Raw genomic sequence first — 26614 nt, 5'->3', positions numbered from 1 at the left:
GAGAAACGTGCTAAGAGGAAGGTACACTTGGCAAATCCACACCGTGATCAACTCCCCACTGTGGAAGGACGTGTGGATCCAGAATTGGCCTCCACAGTCACTTACGGACTTATTGTTAAAACCGTGTTTATGGAAGACAATCTTACTCGGCTATGAGGGATCGCCAAAGACAACTTTGGGGCAAGGCCATACTCCTGGCCCGCAACTGCCCCTTCCTTTGCAAATGCTAGTAGGTGATAATGCTTGCATGCATGAGGTAAGAAGCATCACCTCCCCCCCCCCGCCTTTTTTGCTGCTCAAGCTGAGGTTAACAAGCTTGACCTGCCCCTCTGCCTTTTTCTTCTGGCCAGCTGGCACCACAACTGAAGACTAAAGACGGGCAACAGAGCAGATGATGCATCGAAACGGGAACATAAGAAAAGGTTAGAGCCGATAACTAATGAGGCTCAGCTGTCGGACTTGGCTGATAGCCCGGAACTGGAAGGGAGGCTTGCTTTGATAAAGGAACTGGCTGGGAGGGGTGAGCAAATGGCAGAAATAACTCAAACCTCAGAAGAGAGTTTGTCCGAGTCTGTTCCTAGTTCTTTAAAGTTACAGGAACGTAGGAGGGGAGGGTTACAGGATAAGAGGAAATGGCAATTACAGAGAGAGAGGCAGAGGGCGTTGTTCGAGCGTAGGAATAAAAGGAGGTGGACTCACGCTAGAGAGCTAGATGAGTCATCATCTGATTAACTAGTGGTCTTGAGCAGGAAGTTGCAGTCTTTCTTGTGGTTACTTGCCTTTGTTTTGTCTATTTGGAATAAAACTCACTATTTACACACAGACTGTGTGCTAGCCATTGCTGTTGCTTACAGCATGACTCATCTAACTTGCTGCTGAAGGGGAAGCATGTGGATTTAAGCAAGAATGGAAGAAAAGGGGAAGCAGCAACCGGCTGGGGATTTATCAGTCGGCGCAACAGCAATGGAGATGAAGTTAGAAGATAATACTGAAGCTCTCTGGGCAGAGAACCAAGAGTTGAAGGCAAGATTAGCACGGCTGGAAGGAGTGACCTCAGAACAAGCAAGACAACTCTCTGACTTATCTGGCAGGCAAGTGGCAAAGAATTTTGTTCCCCTTCCCCCACGTTTTAGTGGGAGCGGTGCAGAGTATGATTCATTTCGGGCTTCCTGCTTGTATTATTTAAGGCTTAAGGGAGAAGAATACAGAGATGATGATGCCAGAGTGGCCCTGGTGGTGGGGCTTTTGGAAGGGAAGGCGCGGCAGTGTATTGCCCCTTACCTAATGTCTAATGACCGAGTGCTCACCAACTTATCAGCCTTCTTGAAGCTTCTGGATAGCATGTTCAGGAATCCTGCACAAGAAGCAGAGTGGGAACAGGAGTTCTTGAGCCTTAAGCAAGGAAAGGGAACTGTAGCACAGTTCTGGTCCTCTTTTGTGAGACTTGCTAGACAACTAGGCTGGGAAGGAAAGGCCTTGGTTGGATTGTTTAAGGCGGGACTCAGTGAAGAGATTCGGGTGGAGTTGGCAAAAAATCCTGGGTTGAAGACCTTGGAAGAGGTGGCACAAGTCGCCTTGCAACTAGACCTGAGGTTCCAATCGCTGGACAGGTTGCGTAGGGGCCAAGGAAGGTCAGAGAGCCGCAGGACATTTGTGCCCTTAGAGCTGCCGGATTCACGAAGGGTGGAGGAAGAAGCACCCATGCAACGTAGTTCTATCAGAAGGGGTACAACACCTAGTATTACACACGCTGAGAGAGAGAGAAGGTGGAGAGATCGGTTGTGCCTTATCTGCGGCTCCCCCAATCACATGGCTCGTCAGTGTACTGTAGGAAGAAACCGAGGTGCGCTGTCTGGCACAAATGTAACAACACCTGGAGAGGGCATAGTGGAGCAGTCGGGAAACGAGATGACCCAGCCCGTTCTGGAGGCCTCGGGTTGGGGGAAAAGAGACCCAAAGGGCTTCCACCTGGACCGATCTTACCAGTAATTACAGCATTCGCAATGCTACGACTCCCAGATGGAAGGGGCGAGCGTGTGGAAGTTCTTATTGATTCTGGAGCCTCGACTGATTTTATAGACATGGACTTGGTGAGCAGGTTGGGAATAGAGACACAGTCATTGGAAGAACCTTTAGAAGTTAGAACAATTGATGGTAGAGTGTTGCTGTCTGGCTGTGTGTCAGAGGCCACAATGCCAATTGGTCTAGAACTGCCGGGACACCGAGAGGTCATTGCATTCCATATCACCAGGTTGAACTCCTACCCCGTGGTTTTGGGGATGAGTTGGCTATCCCGTCATGATCCGATGATCTCCTGGGGCCAGAGATCGATGACCTTTTCGTCAGTGTATTGCCGACTACATTGTTTGGGAATCAGGGCGGAGAAGAATGGTGAGGCCAATGGTACGCCAGACTGTGGTCCGCTCACTGGGGAAGAGAGACAAATACCCCCACAGTATAAGTCTTTTAGAGACGTATTCTGCGAGAAGGAGGCAGATCGGTTACCACCGCATCGCCAGTACGATTGCAAAATAGATCTGGTGCCAGGGGCTGAGATACCCGCCAGCCGTATCTACGCTATGTCAGAAGTGGAGTTGGCAGAACTGAGGGAGTTCCTGCGAAAAAATTTGGAACGGGGTTTCATACGGCCTACCAAGACTCCGGGAGGAGCTCCAATTTTCTTTGTGGATAAGAAGAACACTTCTGAGAAAAGACTTGTAGTTGATTACAGGAAGATCAACCAGCGCATGATTCCCAGTCGTTACCCGTTGCCACGAATTGGGGATTTGCTGGAAAGATTACGGTCGGCTAAAATTTTTACAAAACTGGACTTGAGGGGGGCATATAATTTGATACGAGTAAGAGAGGGAGATGAATGGAAGACGGCCTTTAACACCAGGTACGGCACATTTGAATATCTTGTCATGCCGTTTGGACTACAGTCGGGCACGGCCACCTTTCAGGCATTTATTAATTACGTGTTGTCCGACTTGTTGGATCGTTCGGTCCTTGCTTATTTAGATGACCTATTAATCTACTCGGAGAGTCTGGAAGAACACGTACAACATGTGAAGGAAGTGTTAGAGCGTCTAAGAGAACATCGATTGTACGCTAAGTTGGAGAAATGCCACTTTCACGTAACAGAAGTGGAGTTCTTAGGCTATAGAATCACCCCAGAGGGGGTGCACATGGATCCAGCAAAGGTTCAGGCAGTAGTGTCATGGCAAAGACCCAAGACTCGAAAAGATGTACAAAGATTCTTGGGGTTTGCCAATTACTATCGGAAGTTTATACCAAGGTACTCAGGCCTTACAGCACCGATAACAGATTGTTTGAAAGGCAAAAAGGCGTTTAAATGGACTGAGGAAGCCCAAAGGGCGTTTGAGAGACTTAAGAACTTGTTTGTGGAGGAAAGATACTTGGCTCATCCAGACCCGTACAAGCCGATGGTCGTGGAAACCGATGCTTCGGACAAAGCCATTGGGGCGGTGCTTCTCCAGGAAGATGACAAAGGGGAACTGAGACCATGTGCCTTTCACTCAAGGAAATTAAACTCGTCAGAACAAAATTATACTATATGGGAGAGAGAGTTGTTGGCAATAAAGGATGCTCTACAAACTTGGCGGCATTTCTTGGAAGGGGCGCAGCATCAGGTGGAGGTACGCACTGATCATAAAAACCTAGAGTACTGGCAGACGGCTCGTCAATTGAACCAACGACAGATTAGGTGGGCGCAATTCTTTGCCAGGTTCAATTTCCGGATTAAGTATGTGTCTAGTGCTCAGAACCAGCGGGCGGACGCATTGTCCCGAAAACCGGAGTATTCCGAAATAGAGACCGGGTTAGAACGGAGATTGATCCTGAGCCCCGAACAACTGCAGCTAGCAACAATGACGGCATTAGAACGGTCAGACTTTCTCCAACAAACGCAGAAGGATGGGTTCGCTCAAGAGAAGAGGAAGGCAATACGTAAGGGGGAAGTCCAAGGGAAGGAGTTTACTGAGAGAGGAGGGCTGCTGTACAAGGGGGAAGCTCTCTATGTGCCAGAGGGAGAGCTTCGTGCGAGGGTGCTGAGACAATGCCATGACAGTCCAACAGCAGGACATTTTGGGCAGTGGAAGACGGAACGTCTGGTATCAAGGGATTTTTGGTGGCCACGGATGCAGGAGGAGGTCAAGGAGTATGTCCGGGCATGTGAAGTGTGCCAACGGTCCAAAAGACCTCGCGAAACACCAGCCGGGCTACTTCAACCACTGCCCACACCACAAGCACCGTGGGAAGGCATTGCTATGGACTTTATCACTGATTTGCCCGAGTCGCAGAAACAGACAGTGGTTTGGGTGGTAGTAGATCTGTTCTCCAAGATGGCACACTTTGTTCCTTGCAAGAAATTACCGTCGGCACAGGAGACCGCGCAACTCTTCATAGAACATGTGTTCAAATTGCATGGATTGCCGCAGAAGATTGTGTCTGATAGGGGAACGCAGTTTACCTCCCAGTTTTGGAGGAGACTGATGCAATTGCTGAAGGTGGAGGTGTGCCTCTCATCGGCTCGGCATCCTCAGACAAACGGAGAGGCCGAACGGACGAACGCGACGTTGCAACAGTACCTACGTTGTTACGTGAATTATCAACAGGATGACTGGGTTGGGAAACTAGCGTTGGCTGAGTTTGCTTATAATAATGCTGTGCATGCTTCTACACAGCAGACGCCATTTTTTGCCTGCCATGGGCGACATCCACGGGTGTTTCCAGGTCAGGGAGATGGACTGGCAGTGCCTGCAGCTGAACAGTTCGCAGAAGAAATGGAAGCGTTGCACAGTATTCTGCGAGAACAGCTAGAAAAAGCGAAGGCTCTGTATAAGGCAGAAGCTGATAAACACCGGCAAGTGGGCAAGGAGATAAGGGTAGGGGACCAAGTTTGGCTATCCACTAAAGATTGGCCGAGCAAGGGACGTTGTAAGAAGTTACTGCCGCAACGGGTAGGGCCATTCGAAGTGTTGGAACAAATAAATCCTGTTTCATATAAGTTACGTTTACCGACTTCAATGAAGATGTATCCGGTGTTCCATCGGTCACTCTTATCGCCAGTAACGCCAAGACACCGGTATCAGAAGAGGAAGGAGCCACCACCTTTGCCCATCTGGGTGGAGGGTGAACCGGAATATGAAGTGGTTCAGCTATTGGACTCTCGTAGAAGGGGCAGGGGGGTACAGTATTTGGTGGCTTGGAAAGGGTACGGACCAGAGGAGAACTCATGGGTGAATGCGAGTGATATACATGCATCTAGGCTGCAGAGAGAGTTTCACCATAGGTACCCTAATAAACCCAAACCCCGGGGTTGGGTAGAGGAGCAGGCAGAACAGGCAGACTGGGAAGCTGAAGTGAATGGTGGGTTTGAAGAGGAGGAAGAAGTAGAAGAGTCGCAACCGGGTTGCAGTTATTGGGGAAGTGAAGAGGGAGAATGGTGGGAGGTATCTCATAACGCCCCAAGTAAGGAAGTGCGGAGGCGGGAGGAAGGAGAGGAGGCCCCTAGAGGGGGGGATGATGTTAGGTTAGAGCCGATAACTAATGAGGCTCAGCTGTCGGACTTGGCTGATAGCCCGGAACTGGAAGGGAGGCTTGCTTTGATAAAGGAACTGGCTGGGAGGGGTGAGCAAATGGCAGAAATAACTCAAACCTCAGAAGAGAGTTTGTCCGAGTCTGTTCCTAGTTCTTTAAAGTTACAGGAACGTAGGAGGGGAGGGTTACAGGATAAGAGGAAATGGCAATTACAGAGAGAGAGGCAGAGGGCGTTGTTCGAGCGTAGGAATAAAAGGAGGTGGACTCACGCTAGAGAGCTAGATGAGTCATCATCTGATTAACTAGTGGTCTTGAGCAGGAAGTTGCAGTCTTTCTTGTGGTTACTTGCCTTTGTTTTGTCTATTTGGAATAAAACTCACTATTTACACACAGACTGTGTGCTAGCCATTGCTGTTGCTTACACATCACCTCCCCCCCCCCCGCCTTTTTTGCTGCTCAAGCTGAGGTTAACAAGCTTGACCTGCCCCTCTGCCTTTTTCTTCTGGCCAGCTGGCACCACAACTGAAGACTAAAGACGGGCAACAGAGCAGATGATGCATCGAAACGGGAACATAAGAAAAGAACATAAGAAGAACATTGGGGGGGGGGGAAACATGAGAGGAGGCTTAACGAAGAGGCCGCAGAGACAGAGAACTGAGACTTTCTTGAACCAGCTGACCAAGTATTTGGCAGCTGGCTTCTTCTCGTTTTATTGTGTTTGCAATAACCATTCTGGATTATACAACTTGTTTGTTTGCATTGGATTAAGAGACATCCTCCTCTCAATGAGATTAGAGGGGTATGGAATGCATGCTGAACACTTAAGGCTGCAGAAAGGCAATAGACCAGGCATAGGCAAACTCGGCCCTCCAGATGTTTTGGGACTACAACTCCCATCATCCCTGACCACTGGTCCTGTTAGCTAGGGATAATGGGAGTTGCAGTCCCAAAATATCTGGAGGGCCGAGTTTGCCTATGCCTGCAATAGACATCCCAACCCCCCCCCACCCCGGCCAAGAACATGCTTGAAAATTCTTTAAAAGTTAGGTGGCTGTTGGGCCATGGACACATATCCCACTTCTGCCTCCATTAAACAGGTTAGATGGGATTTTGAGCTACATGCAGGCCCTGCTGCCTGCACACAATGCATTATCAGGGAATCATTTTTTAGGTGAGTGTTTGCATAACAAGTCAATGATTTCCATGGATTCCTATGGAGAAACGTCTAATGTGTTCCCAACCATTTTGAAGCAAAAATGATTGGGGGGGGGGGCGGACAGGAAAACCCTCTGAAACCTTGCAAAAGCCAAACAAGGAAGGGAAAATATACTCTGCTCTTTGTCTGTTCACTCCCCCTGCCTCCCAGCAGTAGAGCTTGGGCAACTGGGTAGCTGAAGTTGTTACAGCACGGTGCTGATAGCACCAAGGTTGCAGGTTCGATCCCCGGGTGAGACAGCTGCCTATTCCTGCATTGCAGGGGGTTCGACTAGATGATTCTCAGGGTTCCTTGCAGCTCAATGATTCTATGCTTCTATATTTCCAGATTAAGGCTGCTTATTTGTTTACAGTAATGCATGCAGGTCTGGCTGTTTGGATATCTGAATCTGCACTGTGCATAGCAAAGTTTAGGGACGAATGCCTCATATTTCAACAAGCAAATTTTCGTTTAACGAGCATTTGGACAGCGGGACCTGCATGTACTACAAAACCCGGCAGCACCTGTTTTTCTGGAGGCAATAGGGAGAGAAATAAAATATGTCTGTACACCATAGGAAGTGCTGCCTCTCCCAAATAATTTCCTGCTCTGCTAAAAACCATTAGCAGGGCCATCGTGAAGGTGAGCACCTAACAATGTTATAAACTATGCAATTGTTTAAAGCAGAGGTGGGTAGCCTGTGGCACTCTGGATATTGCTGGACTACACCTCCCATCATGCTGGCTGTGGCTGATGGGAACTGGAGTCCAAACAGCAGACCAGTGGTCACAGGTTTCAACCACCTGCTTTAAGAATTGCAGGGATACCACAACAAGCTGCGCATCCCAGCACGGCCACTAGTTGGCAGCGTTCACTTCTCCCCTCTCTCCATCGGAGTTTGTCTGTTTTTGTGACTTTTGTCAGTTCGGTTGTTTCATTGCCCCACTCTGAACGGCTGCTGTCAGGCGGTGGTGACAGCAGGGAAATGGACTGCGTAACTTTCTTTCCAAATTCTTGCCAGGAAGCTAGCAAGAGCCACATGTTGCATCATGGAACCTGTGCTGCTCTTTTGCAACGGGCAGGCAAGGGACAAGGGTGGGAGTGACATAGGGTGGTGGGAGACAGGAAAGGGGGGGTCCTTGTACACCTATAGAGAGCCGGGTAAGGGCCATAGTTCAGTGGCAGAGCCCCTGCTTTGCATGCAGAAGGTTCCAATTTCAATACCTGGCCTCTCCAGGTAAGGCTGAGAGCTTCCCCAGCCTGAAAAACCACTCCCAAGCAGATGCTAAGCCAGATGTTCGATCTCACATGCACCCTTTTGACCACTTCAGTCTGCAGAACCAGCACAATGATGAAAAACAAAAATGAACAACAACCAAAGAAGAAGTGTGCATGCACACAAACACTCACACCAATGACAAAATTAGTTGGTCTCTAAGGAAGGATTTTTTTTTTACAGTATTTTGTTTTAAAGAAACAGAGTTTTGGTTTCAGCGTTGCGAGGACAGTTTCTTCATTCGTCTCTTTGTTTGTTTCCGTTGGCGGTGTGAGAGGTTGGAGAGCCCAGAGCTTGGTTGGTTGCATTTAGTTGACTGCATTGGGTTTTGTTTAAGAGTGTCAAAACTGGACCGCTGGTACCAAACTGTATGGGAAACAGCCCTACAAGACAAGCTAACAAATTTTTTTTTGAAATGAACACAGGAACAAACAAAAGAGGACACCTTCACCCCGGTGAAGGTGACTCCCCTTTGCTTCATATACAGCCCAACAAGACAACAACAGAACCCCCCCCCCAACAGCATACAAATCAATCTGGCCAATCTCGCATCCCTTTGGAGGATGCTTGGCTGCTGATGGAGGAGGCCTCCATCTGTTTACCTTCCCTTTACCCCTTTTGTCAAAGTCCTGGACGATTTTGTTGAACTTCTTGCTTTTATACTCACTTTCCTACCACCAACACGGAGCCCAAGGTGGCGCACGTGGTTCTCCTGCCCCTCAATGAATTCCCCAAACAACCCCGTGAGATAGGTTAGGCTGAGAGGGAAAGGGACCGGCCGAGTGGGGATTCGAACCCTGGTCCGCCAGGTCCTAGTCCTACACTAAAGCTGCTGTGCCATCCTGGCCTTCAAGGTACCTGCCCATTCCTGCTCCCTGTCTTCTTACCAGGTGCCTCTTCCAGCAGCCGGACTCCAGTACAGTGGTACCTTGGTTTATGAACACAATTGGTTCCGAAAGTCTGTTCATAAACTGAACCGTTCATAAACTGAAGCAAACTTTCCCATTGAAAGTAATGGAAAGTGAATTAATCCATTCCAGATGGGTCCGCGGCATTCGTAAACCGAAAATTCGTAAACTGAGGTGTTCATAAACCGAGGTTCCACTGTATGGCATATGGTAGACTGAGGTAACATTTCTCAGAGGTAACATTTGCATGAATTGTTAGCCTCTGGCCCTGCCTGCCCTGGCATGTGCCCCCCAGAAGGTTTTGAAGCAAATAATGTGGCCCTCAGGGCTAAAAATCTTCCCCACTGAATGTAAGAACTGAAGAGTGGAAACATGAGATACTGAGAGACCTAAAATCATAGCTGTCAACCCTCCCTTTTTTGTGGGAAACCCCCTTATTCCAGCGCCGTTTCGTGCTGCTATCCTGGATTGTTAGATATACCGTAGACTGTGCCCGGGACAGGTGAGGCTGCTGATCCCTTATTTTCAAATCCGAAAGTTGACAGCTATGCCTAAAATTGATAGGCCTTTCCATCCTTATGAACTGCACCATGTTTCCTTTAAAGCCCTAAATGGCCTCGGTCCAGTATACCTGAAGGAGCGTCTCCACCTCCATCGTTCTGCCCGGACACTGAGGTCCAGCACCGAGGGCCTTCTGGCAGTTCCCTCGTTGCGAGAAGCCAAGTTGCAGGGAACTATGCAGAGGGCCTTCTCGGTGGTGGCGCCTGCCCTGTGGAATGCCCTCCCAACAGATGTCAAAGAGGAAAACAACTACCAGACTTTTAGAAGACATCTGAAGGCAACCCTGTTCAGGGAGGCTTTTAATGTTTGATAGATTACTGTGTTTTATTTTTCTGTTGGAAGCCGCCCAGAGTGGCTTGGGAAACTCAGCCAGATGTGCGGGGTATAAATAATAAATTATTATTATTATTATTATTATTATTATTATTATTATTATATTCCTAACTGTGCCTACTCAGAAGTAAGTCCTACTGAATTCAGTGGGCCTTACTCCTGGGTAAGTGGGGTTAGGATTGCAGCCAAGACTAAAGCATGGCAGTTGCCTGTTCTCCTTCCCTCCCTCCTTCCCTCCCTGTGTGTTGCATCACTATAGCAGACTGTAAGCGCTTTGAGAGCAGAGACCTGTCTGTGTTGCCTAGCTAACAATGTACATTGAGGACACTCTACTGGTAAATAATCCCTTCTGTGCATGGAAGGGGCAACAGCTGATCACCCCACCAGCCCCACAAGAACCCAGTGACCCGCTTTCCCCCACACCTCTCGAGTTGCACTACAGGGCTGAGTTGCCAGGATTCAGCCTTAGTCACCTTGAGATGGTGTAACTCAGAAACGGCAAAATAAACGAACCAAAGAAGGCAGGGATGTGTCGACCTTGTGTTACGGTACCCGTTTCCTTCCTTTTTCTCTGCAGGACAAAAGGAGAAACAGGCAGAGGGGAGGAAGTGAGTGTTGCAGGCAGAGGGACGTGGAACAGAGGGACCCAGACTTTCTCCAGAGAAGAGGTTCTGTCCGTCCGTCCGTCCGTCCTGATTCTTGAAGTTTTGCAGGCTGCAGGAGAAAAAGGCGATGGGTCTCCCCAACAGCCGACAGGGAGCACAGAAGGTCATGCTTCTGGCAGGTAAGCTGAGGAAAGGTAGTAGGGCAGCGGCAAAAGGCCGCAGGTTCAATCCCTGGCATCTCCAGGTAGGGCTGGGATTGTCCCTTTCTTGAAACCCTGGAAAGCCACTGCCATTTAGTGTTGGTGTTGTGACGTTGGCAAAAGAGTCATAGAATCACAGAACTGTAGAGTTGGAAGGCACCCCGAGGGCCATCTAGTCCAACCCTCTGCAAAGCAGGAATCTCAACTAAAGTATCCCTGGCAGATGGCCACCCAACCACTGCTTACAAATCTCCAAGGAAGGAGAGTCCACCACCTCTCATGGGTGTCTGTTCCACTGTTGAACAGCCCTTATTGCCAGAAAGTTCTTCCTGATGTTTAGTTGGAATCTCCTCTCTTGTAACTTGAAGCCCTTGGTTCGAGTCCCACCCTCTGGAGCAGGAGAAACCAAGCTTTTTCCATCTTCCATGTGGCAGCAGTACTTGAAGTATTTGAAGACGGCTCTCCTATCTCCTCTCAGTCTCCCCTTTTCCCAACTCCCTCAACTGTTATAGGCTTGGCTTCCAGACCCTTGATCTTCTCGGTCGCCCTCCTCTGCACATGTTCCAGCTTGTTGATATCCTTCTTAAATTGTGGCGCCCAGTTAGATGGATCGACAGCCTGGCTGCACAAGGTGCAGGCCAGGATTGGACGTTTTGCCACTTGAGACAAAAAAAACCCTAAAACAAACCTGCTGCCCCCCCCAAACCACAACCTGCCTCCTCCTTGCAGTAGGCACACCTGCAGCTAAGGAGGTGGCAGCAAAGCAACAGCCGCAGCAGAACAGCTAGTTTTCGTTGAGAATCCTGCATTGCGGGGGGTTGGACTAGAGGACCCTCAGGATCCCTTCCAACTCTATGATTCTAGGGTGCACCCACGGAGGACGTGGTGGCAGGGGGAGGCAAGTGGTGGGGTGCAGCCATGATGGGGGAGGTGGCAGGGGGTGGCCTCAGCAGCAGGGCACACTTCTAGTGGGGGCAGGGGCATGCCGTGGCAGTGGGCAGTGTGCTCCTTGGACCCAAATCTGCCACCTGAGCTGATCGCCATTCTTCTTCTCATGGGCAGGCTGGCCCGATATCTTCTGTTTAGAAGAGGAAACTTCCTCTTTTCCCCTTCCGGGTACCATTTTCTGCCACACCCTGAAGCAGAGAAGCACCCAGCTTCCTTCATCCTTTATTGCAGACCCTCCAAGTGTCCCTCTTTTCCAGTGACGGCCCCAGATTTACAAAAGTTGTCCCGGTTTCTGATTTGATCCTGGAATGCCCCATTTTCCCTTAAAGGTTAAGGTAAAGGGACCCCTACAGTTAAGTCCAGTCACGGACGACTCTGGGGTTGCGGTGCTCATCTCGCTTTATTGATTGAGGGAGCCAGGGTACAGCTTGACTAAGCCGCTTCTGGCGAACCAGAGCAGCGCACAGAAATGCCATTTACCTTCCCACCAGAGTGGTACCTATTTATCTACTTGCACTTTGACGTGCTTTCGAACTGCTACATTGGCAGGAGCTGGGACCGAGCAACGGGAGTTCACCCCGTCGCGGGGATTCGAACTGCCGACCTTAGGACGTCCCTGTTTTCACCTAATAAATATCGTAGTGTACAATAGGGCGTCCCCATTTCCATCAGAGAAATGTTGGAGGGTATGGAGTTATCTGATCCCCCCCCCCCTCCGAGCCAAGGAGATAAGTAACTATGCAACCTTTAGAAGACATCTGGAGGCAAACCTGTATAGGGAAGTTTTTTAAAAAAATGTTCATTGTTTCATTTTGTTTTTATATATGTTGGAAGCCACCCAGAGTGGCTGGGGCAACACAGTCAGGTGGGCAGGGGTAAGAATAATAAAATTGTTGTTGTTGTTAAGGACTAGGACGTCCCCCATTTTCACCGGAGAAATGTTGGAGGGTATGTTATTGTGTATGTTAAGCCCATTACCCCACAGAAGAAGTCTTGGTCCATTTTCCCTCTCCTCTCCTTAGGCTTCCTCCTAAGCTGCATGCTGCAGTTCGCGCCAGCACAGTCTCAATCCCAGTTGTCTTTGACCCCTGAGCCAAATGACCCTTTGATGGGCAAGGATGTCAAGCTGTCTCTGAAGGGCGCCCCCCAGCAGTTCACGCAGTGCCAGTGGTTCAGGCAAAGCCACTCGGGGAGAGCGGAGAACATCTTCACACACTTTGGGGAGCAGACTCAGAGGCCACTGGTAAAAGGCCGTGGACACACTGGACGGGAGACATTGAAAGACAAATGCTCCTTGTATATCTCGAGGTTGACACAGTCCGATAAGGGGAATTACACCGTGGTGATACAGGACCAGCAAACGGGGAGAAACTACTCTGTCTCTTATTATTTGCGTATCTCAAGTAAGTACCAAACCGCTCGGTTGCCACCTTTTTCAAGGAAAGGCTCCTGTGTCACAATGTAACACGGAAAGAGCCTTTTTTTTCTTAGCATTGCACCAGAGGCAAAAGTGAGCAGGGTGGAGAATTTTTTTTTCCTTCTTCTTTTTTAAATTGCTTTTTATTGAGTTTTAAATTGGTTATTCATATACATATTCCATTCAACCAAACAATAACAACATTTCTACACAATATTTCTTCCCACCACCTCAATGCAGCTCCTTCAGTCTTCATTCTCCTTTCAGCTGTGTTGTTATTCTTTGCTGCCTTTCTAATACATAATATATCTCATCTATCTGAATATTACTTTGCAAAATTAAGTCGGAACATACCAAGGGTTTTATCTGAGAACAATGTTTCCCCAGATAATCTTTTACACATTCCCACTCCTTTCTTTTTCTTTTTCTTTTTTGAGATTTTGGTTTGGTTGGTTCCTAATTGCCTCTGTCATTCTTGCCAATTCCAAATACTCATACAATTTACCTTGCCATTCTTCCTTTGTTGGTGTCCTGCCCCCTTCCAATTTCTAGCGATTAACATAGAATGTTAAGTTTTTCCTTTGAGCAGGAGGTTAGTCTCCACACACAAACACCTCCCTATCCTCTGTCCAGGCATTGGCAAAGTTCGGGGGCCCAGGCCCACCAGGCAAATGCCCTCGGGTAGGGTCTGGAGCAGCAGCGCCCGAGAAAGGCGTGGCCTGGGGAGGATTCCAGGGGCCAGCGAGAGAGTTGTGGAGGGCCGGAGGCCCCCCCCACACACACACAACTCCTTGGATTGCCGCTTGTTGCTGCAAAAGTTCTCGCTGCCACCAACTGCAACAACGCTTTGTTTCCACACCATGAAAGGCTTGGCTCTGCCAATCTCTGGCCTCCTATATCAAGGGCACTAGAGGATTGATAGAAGAACGGTTGATAAAGTTATTGGAGCTGGCCGAGATGGCAAGCTGACATGTTTAATTAGAGAAAAATAATTGCTGGCACTGGTTAAGGATTGGAAATTTCTTACAGACTTTTTGCAGGGTAGAGGAAATCAACGTGTAATATCGGGATTTGGGCCTTTTCAAAGACAGAATGGTTGTGGTTTAAGGAACAAATGCCATGTGTAGCTGCAGGACAGAGAGCCAAACGTCCTTTTACTCTCTTCTATTTTATTTTAGTCTGTTCTTTCTTTCTCTTCTCTCTCGCTTTCTCTTTCTTTAGGTCTCTTCTTGTCTTCTATTTTCTTCGTTCTGGCTTTGTTCTTTTTTAGACTAAGTAGCTGTTTTATCTTAGCATATTATAAAAAAGCTACTTTGCGATGTGCATGTATTTTTGTATCTATGAATGAGTATGAATAAGAGTGTGTGTGTGTGTGTGTGTGTGTGTGTGTGTGTGTGTGTGTGTGTGTGTGTGTGTGTAACAACAGCAGGCAGATTTCAGATTTTCTGTCACTTGGCAACCCCTAATTTGATCTCAGTGCACTCCTATCAATTCACCCATCCATTTCTGGAGGTTTTGACTCTAAATAAATTTAAAATTGTAGGGTCAGAAAAGACAGTGGGAATTTTCTGCCTTTTAAACCAACTCCTGTATTTTTCGGGGGTGTGGGTAGAACATTGTTGGAAGTTTTTCCCCAGTATTTGCCTAGGGCTGCCATACGTCCAGGGTTTCCCAGACCTATCCGAGATTTGGATGTCGGGGGGGGGGGATAAAACCTCTGTCCAGATTTTTAAAATACCTATGGCTTATCTTGCCTATGCTGATAAACCCTCTCTTGCTGGTAAAAGCTTCAGCTGCTCATTTCAAGGCTAGGGTCCAAAAGGCGTAGGAACGGGGACTACAAAAAAAGTGACAATCCAGCAGGGGGGAGGAGCAAGTTATTTAAGGGTAGTTTGGCCCCTTCCGCATAAGGTTGCCAATTGACCGGAAAGGAAAGGAAAGGAAAGGAAAGGAGATGGGCTGCACAAGCTTGGTTTGCAGAAGCACAGTGATCAACATTTGGCAAAGTCTGCAGGTCCGACTGCTGATTGGGGCACAGGAGTGCAAGCTGTGAAATAAGCTGGCAACCCCCCCCCTCTCCCATATTGGCCTGAATATAAGCCGCACCCGCAAATAAACTGACCTTTATAATTTGGGGGGGGGGGAGAGAATACCCGAATATAAGCCACTCCCTTAAAATTCCGCAGGCACTCACACCTCCTACAGCGATATCGTAAAAGCCCATTTTTGTAAGGTCACGAATTTAAGCCGCACTTTAACTTTTCATGCTCGGAATTTGGGGGGGGGGAGGAGTGAGACTTATATTCAGGCCAATACAGTATATTCAACTCTCATCCTGAGCCATGTGAAATCCTCACGAACTCTCTTTTTACAGACCTCATCTCCATAATCCTCAACCCGCAACGTCCTGAACCAGGTCAGGACCTCACCCTGACCCCACAAAATGCCCCGAGGGAATTTAACTTTTGCAAGTGGGTCATACATCCCAGTAGCAGGAAAGAAAAAGTTCTCGAATACAGCCCAGGGGGCGGAGATCAGCAGAACCCGTCCCAAGACAGAGCGACTTTGAAGTCAGATTGCTCCTTGCACATCAGGCAGCTTGATAATTCTGACACCGGCAACTACACGGTGGAGATCGAATCTTCTTTGAAGCAGCAGCAACAACCAGGGCAGGGGACATCCCCCCAGGAACCTGAAGGAGGAGACTATCAGATACACAAGGGACAGCTCTATCTTGACGTCCTCCGACAATCTGGCAAGTATCCACCATCTCCAAAGCTCTACACCGTACAGCAGCCACCTGCTTAAATAAACAATGACTTCTTCCTTTTTGGGCCCCTTAAAAGCTTTTTTAAAATCAGTTAATCAAACTGCTTCATCGATTAGACATTGAAACCCCACTGCAAGCACTAGGGGGTGCCAAACTTAACATTTGCATTCCGGGGACAAAACATTTCCTTGGCCAAGCGGAGTCCCTTCTAGCGCTCTCTCTCCTGCTGAGGTTTAACTTCTGACACCACTGTTGCACTTTTCCAAAGAGTGGTGGAAAGCAATGGGATTGGCTGCAGGTCTTAATTTCTATCCGGGTTCCCAATGAAAGAAACACAAACCTGGAGGTTTGCTCACAGCACGTTGCTGTCCTGAGAATCTTGAGCAGGTGCTGAGTTGCTGTGCTATGGAGATGCAAGGAGTCTGGTCCCACAGAGAGAAGACCAGGCAAGGGTAGCAGAAGGCGGACCCATAAACTGGTTAACTAGTCCTTCTCTCTTTTAGGTCCTGTCCACACTACGTATTGAAAGCACTTTGATGCCACTTTAAACCGTCATGGCTTCCCCCCAAAGAATTCTGGGAAGTGTAATTTGCTATGGCGACTGAGATTTGTTAGGAGACACCTGTCCCCTTCTCCTTACAGAACCACAATTCCCAGAGTTCCCTGGGAAGAGGTATAATATATGTATGCTATACCAGCAGGTGCCTAATAAGTGGTCTTATTTATTGGTTTCTTTTACACAGTTTGTAGTCCAGCATCCATCTTGGACCAGCTCCCAAGAACTCAGCTCCAACTGTTTCTCAAGAGAGCAGTTTGCCTTTTGGCCACTAGGCGGCAACCACATAAATATATACAGTACAACAGTGTTTCTCAACCTTTTTTGGGCCACGGCACACTTGTTCCGTGAAAAAAATCACGAGGCACACCACCATTAAAAAAGTTAAAAAATTTAACTCTGTGCCGCCCTATATTATAATTATGACTGTAAGAAACACTTGCCAAATATTGCTTCCCGGCGGGTTAGCCATGTGTATTGGCGGCCGCCAGGCTCGTTTGCACTGAGGTTTGGGAAAGAGGAGGAGAAATATTGCTTTCCGGCGGGTCAGTGCTGTGTATTGGCGGCTGCCAGGCACGTGACAATGCAAATCGCCCTTCTCGTCGCCGCACGTCGCGGCACACCAGCCAGCGTCTCGCGGCACACTAGTGTGCCACGGAACAGCGGTTGAGAAACGCTGCAGTACAATATTGCAAGGGGGTGGAGAACTGGTAGCTCTGTGAGGGGAATTGGAGCTTCCTAACAACCCCCAGCAACTTAAGCAGACTACAGTTCCCAGGATTCTTTGCGGGGAAGTCATGGCTGTTTAAAGTGGTATGATACTACTTTCAACATACAGTGGAACCTTGGCTCCTAAATGGCTTAGATGCCAAACAAATTGGCTCCCGAATGCCACAAACCCAGAAGTAAGTGTTCCGGTTTGCAAACGTCTTTCAGAAGCCGAACGTCCAACACGGCTTCTGCTTGAGTGCAGGAAGCTCCTGCAGCCACCTGGAAGCCGTGCCTTGGTTTTCGAACAGTTTCGGGAGTCGAACGGACACCCGGAATGGATCAAGTTCAAGAACCAAGGTACTACTGTATAGTACAGACAGCGCCTTGATCTAAGAAGTACTTAGATTAAGTACTAAGAAGTACCCAGCCAGATGGGTGGAGTATAAATATATTATTATTATTATTATTATTATTATTATTATTATTATTAAGGAGGGATAGCAAGCCTCGTTCTCTCACACCGGAGAGAATGTCTGGTCTAAAAAAAGTTCATTCTGCCATCTTGGGACTTTAAACTATTGTTTCGGCCATGTGCAAATGAGTGCCGCCCCATGCGCACCTTTTTGGGGGTGCTTTGGCCTCTTCGAAATAAAGTTGCCAGCTTACCTTGTACGGCCAGGGGGTGGGGAGTTTTGGACACATGCAGATTTACGCAGATTGAATCACTGTCTAAGCTGTTTTGCTTCACCAACTAAAGTTTATTTAACCGTCCAGGGAAAACCTCGTTGCGTGGGTGTTGGAACACACCTCCGGATAGCAACAGTGCAGCTATTTGGAGCCAGATTCCGGAGTAATGCTTTCATTCCCGATCCGTTTTCCCCTCTTTCAGCTCATGGCTCCCAAAAAGGTCGTGCCTCTGCCTCTTTGACCTACAGCGCAGCAGTCGTCGCCGGGACCTTGTTTGGATCGCTCGCCTGGGCAGACGCCCTGGTGCCCGTCTTCTCCGGGCTATTCTGTGAGTGGCACACTAACTGCTAGGATACGCAGCTTCAGAAATGGGGATAAGGCTCTCTCGAGGGCTGCCGGTCATGGTGGCAACAGGTCTCTGAAAACCAGCCACTGGGGAATGAGAGTCCAGCTTGTGGGCTTCTCGACAGCATCTGGTTGGCTGCTGTGAAGAAAGGATGGTGGACTAGACAGGCCTTTGCTTTGACCCAGCCGGATTCTTCTTAAGTCCCTAGAGATGGGAATAAGGACCAGTGGCGAAGCGTTTGGTTTTGGCCCATATGTCACATTCATCATTGGCCACCCCACACTCTCACCCAGACAATCTCAGGCTCACACACCACCATACCTTCCGACACGACATGGCCCAAATCTGGGACACCATCTTCCGGGTCTGAAATCCCGCAGAAGTCACATGACCTGCGTGAGATCACAGATCTGGGAAAGGCACTTTTTCGGGGTGAGTTTTTGGCCCGAAATCGCACAACAGCAAGGCTCCCAAAATGGCCGCCGTACTCTCTCAGGAAGAAATGGGGTGTCCCTTTTTTTCCCAGGGCAGTTGACAGGAATGCACCATACATTTAAAGCACACATGTATACCCCAAAGAAGCCTGGGAACTGTATTATTATTATTATTATTATTATTATTATTATTATTATTATTATTTCTATACCGCTTTATATTTTTAAGAAAAATCTCAAAGCGGTTTACAGCACATTAAAACTATCCAGAATCAAACATTTCCGAAGAAAGTCAAAGATAAAGTATACAGTCAAGGCAACATAATTAACAAGAAACTAAAATATTATCTTAAAAGATTTCAAAATGAAACATTACAAAGGAGGTCAGCTACAGAATACATATTTGACGCAAACAAAGTTGACAAAAAAATCTGAAACATTTCAAACGAAAACATTGCCAAGTGAAGTCAAATATAAAATGCACATTTAAAACAGTACCATTTACACAGCTAGGACCCCACAGCACAACAAACCACAGTTCCCAAGATTTATCGGGTGGGAGGGGGAATGTTCATTAAATGTTCCAGGGTGTGAATTTCTTCTGAAGCACAAAACTCCCTTGGCCACCGTGAGCCACTTGCCTTGTCCTGCCTAGCAGAATTGTAGTGAAGCTAAAACAGGACGATCTCTGTGTTTCTTTCTTGCTGGAGAAAGGGCAGGATGTGGATGCATTTAATGAACCCATTTCCTCCACCCTTTCAGGCTCCCTCACTTCCCTGAGTCGCAAAGTCGCCCCATGAATGATGAGTTTGGCGGAAAGTCCCTCACTTTTGCAAGGTATGTTTGACAGCCTGTTTGGGTTGGCAGTGATAGTGGTAGTGTTGGGGGGACTCGATCTCGCAGCATCCACAGCTTCTGGGGCGTCTGCTCCTTCCCCAGCTTGGGCTCCAATTCAGCTCGTAGGAAACCAGTGCCGTGCCATGCTTCTCCTCCCATGCCCACAGCTAGGACGCCAAGAACTCCAGAAATCCAAAATGTGCAAAACAAGGCTGCCAACTTATCAGAAGAACCTGGCCCAGCCTGCTCCTTGGCCTTTAACAGCAGTTTGATCTGCATGAAACATTAACTAGTCAAACTGCTTTCAAGCACAGCAATGAAGACATCAAAAACCCATGTGGACCTGTCTATCAATAAAGGCTTTCATAGAATCATAGAATCATAGAGTTGAAAGAGACCACAAGGGCCATCCAGTCCAACCCCCTGCCGAGCAGGAAACACCATCAAAGCATTATTGACATATGCCTGTCAAGCCTCTGCTTAAAGACCTCCAAAGAAGGAGAGTCCACCACACTCCTTGGTAGCAAATTCCACTGCCGAACAGCTCTTACTGTCAGGAAGTTCTTCCTAATGTTTAGGTTTCCAGGTACCCTAGGTTTGGGGTTTAGCCAAGTAATGTGGAATAACTGTAGCCCAGTGGGGGAGAATTGCACGCTGAAGGTCCCTGGTTCAAATCCGGGCATCGCCAGGTAGGGCTGGGGAAGATCCCACACCTGACAGCTAGATGGACCGGCTACAAGGCAGCTTCTGTCCTGATTCAGACCCTGATGACTTGAGACTGAGAAAGAGGTCTTCACTGAGGCAGAGTAGAGGGAAAGTCTTGGCAATAGGCAGTGATTCACGCCTTCACGACAGGAAAGGCCAGTCCAGTTGGGCAGCAAGCAGTGGTTCCAGCTTACAGAGAGTCCAAGATCTGGATGAGTAGTTCAGAACTGGGCGGAAGCAACAGGGCTGTCCCAACGGGCAAGGCTTGCTTACTCATGAGACTCTCCTGCCTCATGAGACTGCTGAGTGAAGGCGGTCACTGTGTTGGAAGAGGGTCCCTTCCCAGAAATGGAGGCACCACCAGGCCCTGAGTGACCAAACTGTGCCCCACTCCTGGCACTGCTTCCTGCAACCCGAGCTGTTGGCTAGGGTAGAGTCCTGCTTCCCATCCAGAGTTAGGGTTGCCGTATTTCAAAAAGTGAAAATCTGGACACAAAAGTTGTTATTGTAGTGGTGGCTTTTGGGGCCAAAGTTGGTGTTTGCAAAAACTAAATAATAATAAAAAACCTGCTGAAGTTTTTGAGCTATTTTTTAGGATAGCTCCTTATCTAGACTTTTGATGTTGGCTTTCCCACCCGGACGCCGCTTACGACTGCCGTATTCCAGCTATGTCCAGGAAATTACAGACATATGACCACCCTATCTGCCATATCCTGGGAGGGGGAAAAATGCCTGCCTCCTCTGGACCTCTCTTCTCCTCTCCCATCCCCCTCCTTGTCCATCTGAGCCTCCTGGGCCTGGCGTCACCTCTGGACCCAGGACAGCCTCCTATGTTCCTATGACTTACCAGGGAGTGGTCCTTCTTCTGTCCTGGTGTTGGAACCTTCTGTCTTTGGAACACCCTCTCCTGGGGTGGTTATCTTTTAGGCAGCAGGCTAAGTCCATTTTGCCTTTCCAAAGCATTTGGTTCTAAGGAAAATCAAGACATTCCAGGCAGGGCCGTCTTAATCGCCCCTGGTGCCGTGGTGCGCCGGATCTCTCCGGCGCCCTCCCGCCCCGTTTCCCAGCGCGGTGGGCGGGTGGGCGCAGCGCGGCTGTCACAGGCGCTGCTGCACGGCGGACGGGCGGGCAGGCACAGCGCGATCTCTCCGGCGCCCTCCCGCCCCGTTCCCCAGCGCGGTGGGCGGGTGGGCGCAGCGCGCAGCACGGCTGCCACAGGCGCAGCTGCGTGGCGGACCGGCCGGCCAGCGGGCGGGCGCAGGTCGCGGCACCCTCCTGGCGGGCTGGCGCTGTGGTGCCCTGCGCCACCGGGGGTCTACCTAGAGCCGGCCCTGATTCCAGGATCAAATCAGAACCTGGGGTGGTTTCTGTAAATTGGGGGCTGTCCCTGGAATACAGGGGCACTTGGAGGGTCTTTGTAAGAGGCACGAGCCATTGCAATCCATTGTGGCATTGGAAACAGCTGAATGAACACCACCACCACCCCCGGCGCAAGCGGCAAAGCTTGAAGTAGCCACCAGGTGGCAGGCTTGCCACCAACCACAATGGCAGCGGAATGATTTTCTGCAGTGGTGCTGAACATTTCCTACGAGACAACTTGTCAGACAAACACGCACACGAAAGCCCCCCACACCTTGATGATCTGCAGAAACCAGCAGGGAAAGTTGCACCCAGCACGGGCATGAGCATTGTTACCTACTAAGGCCTACAACAGGCACCCCCAAACTTCAGCCCTCCAGATGTTTTGGACTACAATTCCCATCTTCCCCGAACACTGGTCCTGTTAGCTAGGGATCATGGGAGTTGTAGGCCAAAACATCTGGAGGGCGACAGTTTGGGGATGCCTGGCCTACAAATCTAGTTGCCTTAAAAGACACAGGAGCAGGGGTTGCTAGGAAAAGTTGGCAGCTCTGAATGTGACTGGCAGTTAGTTATTGCTGCTGCATCCAGTTTTTTGTTCATGCTCGACGATACTCTTGGAGTCATTTCGTCACATGTTCATCTTGCCACTCTTTTCCTTCTCCTCTTGCAAACTTTATTTTGTAAGCTGTTTGGGGCAAAGAACTCTTCCCCCCCCCCTCTCTCTCGGCTTTTTACTGTACAAGCTCCACATCACTAACACCCTATGAATATTCTAATCTCCAAATCTCCAAATCTTTCCACAGCCTCGCCATCTGGGCAACAGATTCCCGATAACCAGGAAGGCCTCTCTGCCTCTTTCTATGCAGTGCCAAGCTGTGGATGAAGAAATATCCTGGATCCTGTGCAGTCTTATATATATATATAAACCGTATTTCATTTCTGTTAATACAAAAAAATGTAAAGATTTCTAGAACGTCTATCCAGCATTCAATCAACTCAGTGTAGACTCATTTGAATTCATAGACATGGTGAACTTAGGCCCATTAATTTCACTGGGTCTACTCTGATGTAGACAATGCACAAGATGTGAAACTTACAGAAACTCAGAAAAGTATATCAAACCTATGTAGCTTGTTTACCCGTAATTATCAGATGTTACCCAGTTTTGAACAAACTTATTGTAAGCCTGTTGATGCTTTTCCTGCACCCTGATACTTTTTTCAAATAAAGTGTTGCTTTTTTCTGCCTTAAACCTACAAATTTTCATTTCAGTTGCATGATTTGGCCCTTTGCTACCCATCTGGAGCAGATCTCTGCTGTTCTTTTAACACTTTCCTGGGCCTTCTGCACCCAGCATGGACTCCAGGTCTGCAGCACAGGAAGGGGTCAAGGGAGTGTGTGTGAATAAAAGGATTAGTGGGGTAAAAGAATCGACATGGTGGAAGTTTATAAAATTGTGCGTAGCAGGGAGAAAGTGGAACAGAAGCTAGCCAGCAATAAATCACACGGAGTAGGTGAAGGCAACTCTTTATTAGAAGGAACAAGGTCTGCTCAGGGGAGCCAGGCCGCATGAGCACAGCAGGTCTATTGTGGAGACAAAAGGACCCTGCCTTACCACAGCTGTCCCAGTATCCTCCCCCCTGGGATCCTTCTCAAGCAATCTGAGACGTTGTTGCCATGCCTCTCTTTGCTCCGTCCTCTTCATGCCTCTCCTGGTTCTGTGAGACAAGGAGGGAAGGGAGCTTGTCGCAGCAGGAAGGGGAGACACCCCTGACTCTTCACCAGCCTGACTCCTCTCTGCCTCTTGGTCTCCCTCCTCTCCTGCTTCAGCTTCTGCCTCTGATTCCAGACTTTTCTCTGCCACAGACTCCCTATGTTCACCAAACCCTATTACCTCTTCATCTTCCCGCACCTCCTCCCTCCTGTCTTCTCCCTCTGATCACTCATCGTTGTCCCACCACCACTACTCCCCGGGCTCTGAGCCTTCTTCATTTGGGGGTTCCCCACCTGGTTCCTCCCACCATTCCTCTTCTTCCTGCCAGTCCATGACATCTTCTCCAAGTATCCCTACCAAGCTAGGTCCGATGGGAGTGAGTGGCCTTTTCAGTGGTGGCCCCCTGTATATGGAATGTCCTCCCCAGAGAGAGTCAGGAACTAGAGGACCTTGTTCCACTTCCTTGACAGAGTTGTCATTGTTATTTTCACTGACTGTCCGGCTGCACCGTTAATTGCCGGCTGACACAGTCACATTCAGTCGCTATGGGGTGAAGCTTCCGATGCCCCTCATCTCCTTGCCCGAGAGAAACGCTCTGCCTGCATTCAGACCCCTCCAGGTGACCTAATTCCTGGGCACCTTCATCCTGGTTTGCTCGCACAAACCTCATGCAGAGATGAGATTATATCCGGCCTTTATTGAGCATTCCTCCCGATTTGCTTGCAGGGTGTTGATTAAAACTCTTCCCGTTAATCATTTCCCTCCGCTGCTTTCCAAACCGGATTTGTTGTGACAGGGCGACAGAGCCCTTTAAATCATGTTAATTGCACAAACCTAAACTTCCGGTATGTGCCTGAACCCCTCCCGCAAAACCTCGACAGTCTGGAGGCACCCATAATTTTTCTGCACGGCAGGCTGCTCTGAAAGGTGCAGGAGCACCTTGGAAAGCGGCCGCCCCGCATTCCAAATTCCTGACACCTCGAAAAGTGGAGCAGGGTGTCTGCTATATGCAGCAGCCGGAAAGAGCAATGGGGTGGCGTCTCCTTGCTCAAGAATCTCTGGAAGTTTCTTAATTGCAGCCTGGCATTGATCATTAGCTAACCGGTTAACAAATACGGGAATAAAAACCCTCTCCAGGGTGCAGCTGACTAACCAAAGCAAGTTGAATGCCAGGGAAAGGTTCCAACTGGGATAAAGATTAACTAACAGAGCCAGCAACAAAACATTGCAGCGTGGAATGTCCCGCTCAAGGTTCCAGCTACTCAGCCAGCCATGCCTTTATCCCAGGACATGCAATACCATTCCTGCTTCCCCCTTAGTTTTCCATCTCTGCCCCCCCCAACCCTTCAAGTGTCCCAATTTTCCACCCCCAATTTAGAGAAGCCATCCCGGTTTCTGATTTGATCTCGGAATGTCCCGTTTTTCCTTTGTTGTTGTTCTTTAGTCGTTTAGTCGTGTCCGACTCTTCATGACCCCATGGACCATAGCACGCCAGGCACTCCTGTCCCTCCACTGCCTCCTGCAGTTTGGCCAGACTCATGTTGGTAGTTTTGAGAACACTGTCTAACCATCTCATCCTCCGTCGTCCCCTTCTCCTTGTGCCCTCCATCTTTCCCAACATCAGGGTCTTTTCCAGGGAGTCTTCTCTTCTCATGAGCTGTGTTTTTCCTTAGGATGTCCCTATTTTCATGGAGGGTATGGAGTTATTCGACCTCCCCTCCCCAAGCCGTTTGAAAGCAATCCTGTATAGGGAAGTTTTTTTTAAAAAATGTTTTATTATGTTTTTATATATCTTGGAAGCTGTGCCCAGAGTGGCTGGGGGTCAACCCAGTAAGATGTGTGGGGTATAAAGACTAAAATTATCCTTATGGAATAGAACATCTTTATTTTCATCGGAGAAATGTTGGAGGGTATGTTCCCCCCCCCTACTTTTCTTGCCTCTGAGCATGCTCACTCCTCGCCCTTTAGGACGTTCCTTCCTCAATATTTCTGTAATTCTGCACTCACACAAATCTTAGCATGCATTTCCTCCTAAACATCACTGTTGGGGTTCAAAGCTCCCCCCTCTTATTCCAACGCCTTTGCTTCCTAAACAGCTTGAACAGTATCAAGTGTTTGTGGGGAGGGGCTTTTTGATTTGGTCATTATTATTATTATTTTTGTTCTTGTTTTTATCACGTATTTGGCGTTTTTATATTGTATTTTTTATGCTGTGAACCACCCCCGAGACCTGCAAGATTAGAGACACTAGGGATTTAGAGAGCATCCGTTCTGATCTGTTTTGCGGGGAGGTCAGAGGATGTTGGGTCATAGCAAGCATCAACACCCCCCCCCCGCTTCCTTCTTGCAAAAAGTCAGATCTTTGGGGGAAGCAGGGCTTTGAGCAAGACCTCCCCATCAACGATCACTGCTCAACCTGAATTTTCCAGGGCAGGATTGAATTCAGGCTTAAAATAGAGGTGTTCTGGAAGAGCCCTAAAAGCTAGCAACTGGGAGGGTGGTGTCCTCAGTCAAATATGACCTCAAAGAGTGTGTATGTTTGTGTGTTTGTGTGGGTGGCCTCCCCTTTCCTGATCTACAGCTTGCAAAGAAAGTGGTTCTTGGGGGTGGCGGGGGGGAGGCAGAGCACCCCTCCAACACTTTGCAGAGCAGCCCTCCAGGAAACAGAAAGACTTTCTCAGCACCAAAGCAGATTGCTGCTATTTAAAAACAAAACAAAACCAAAAAACGGAATTATCAAAAAAGCCCAGAAGACCAAAATAATCACAACCACAAGCAGAAATATTTCCTCCCGCCGCCAGGATTCCTTGAAAAGGAGCACAACTTTAGCCACGCGTGGTGGTCCATTTTTAGGAAGAGATGAGATCGAACTGCCCAGGCAACAGCAAGCTCTGTCTTGCTCCTCCATCCCATCAGGAGAAAAGTCCTCGGCTCGATCGCCTTTGAACTTGGCGGTAGGTTGAAATTCTTCGCTGTATGCACAGTCTTAAGACAAAGGGATTCTAGTTCCGCCAGCAACAGACAAGAGAGAGCAAAATTACGGGAGATGGAGAATTCGCATCCCAAAATACTGGAATGGGTCGGTTCCCAGGGAACGAGGGAGCTGGCAGGGGAGTGGGGGGGGCAGTCAGAGTAGCACCTTTCAAGGCACAGAATCACCTCTTGATCTCGGCGTAAATAGATTCTGCTCTGCGTAGTAACTCCTGAAAATTAAAGAGGAAAGGAATCCTGTTTATTCATTTCATAAAGCTGCTATACCTCTTGATTGCAAAACAACAGCAACCTCAAAGCAGTTCACCAAACGAATAAAACTATAAGATTAAAAACCAGCTAGAAACAGCAATTTAACACCTGCACAAAATAATTAAGAGTCAACGCTAAGCTAAAAACCAGATGAAAGTCCACGCCAGCATTCTACATGACTAAATAGGCTTGCCGAAACAAAAATGTTTCTAGTAGGTGTCCAAAAGAGTACAAGGAAGGTGCC

At 48.5% G+C, this 26614-nt stretch overlaps 2 protein-coding genes across 4 annotated transcripts in view; one reads left to right on the top strand and one right to left on the bottom strand.

The window, feature by feature from the left end:
* Positions 1–26614, bottom strand: part of CEACAM19 (CEA cell adhesion molecule 19) — a 118486-nt gene that overhangs the window by 80279 nt on the left and 11593 nt on the right. For 2 of the 3 annotated variants that reach the window (XM_035121003.2, XM_035121002.2), the window contains exon 8: positions 25657–26330. The exons of the other annotated variant lie outside the window; for it this stretch is intronic. Coding sequence is in view for 1 of the 2 variants with exons in the window: in XM_035121002.2 (XP_034976893.2) it covers positions 26283–26330 (48 nt within the window). In the remaining variant the exon portion in view is untranslated. Of the gene's footprint in view, positions 1–25656; positions 26331–26614 lie in introns of those variants that run through there. 3 annotated transcript variants of the gene reach the window in all.
* LOC118087878 (pregnancy-specific beta-1-glycoprotein 8) lies at positions 10441–22689 on the top strand. Its single transcript, XM_035120942.2, has 6 exons — positions 10441–10619; positions 12611–12991; positions 15380–15760; positions 17932–18057; positions 19272–19346; positions 22217–22689. Exons 1-5 carry the CDS (start codon positions 10568–10570, stop codon positions 19307–19309), a joined length of 978 nt encoding a protein of 325 aa, XP_034976833.2. The 5' UTR covers positions 10441–10567; the 3' UTR covers positions 19310–19346; positions 22217–22689.

The sequence above is a fragment of the Zootoca vivipara genome, chromosome 6, assembly GCF_963506605.1.
Source record: "Zootoca vivipara chromosome 6, rZooViv1.1, whole genome shotgun sequence".
Classification (NCBI taxonomy): domain Eukaryota; kingdom Metazoa; phylum Chordata; class Lepidosauria; order Squamata; family Lacertidae; genus Zootoca; species Zootoca vivipara.
The sequence above is the reverse complement of the archived record's forward strand: the minus strand, read 5'-3'. Positions and strand labels throughout refer to the sequence as shown.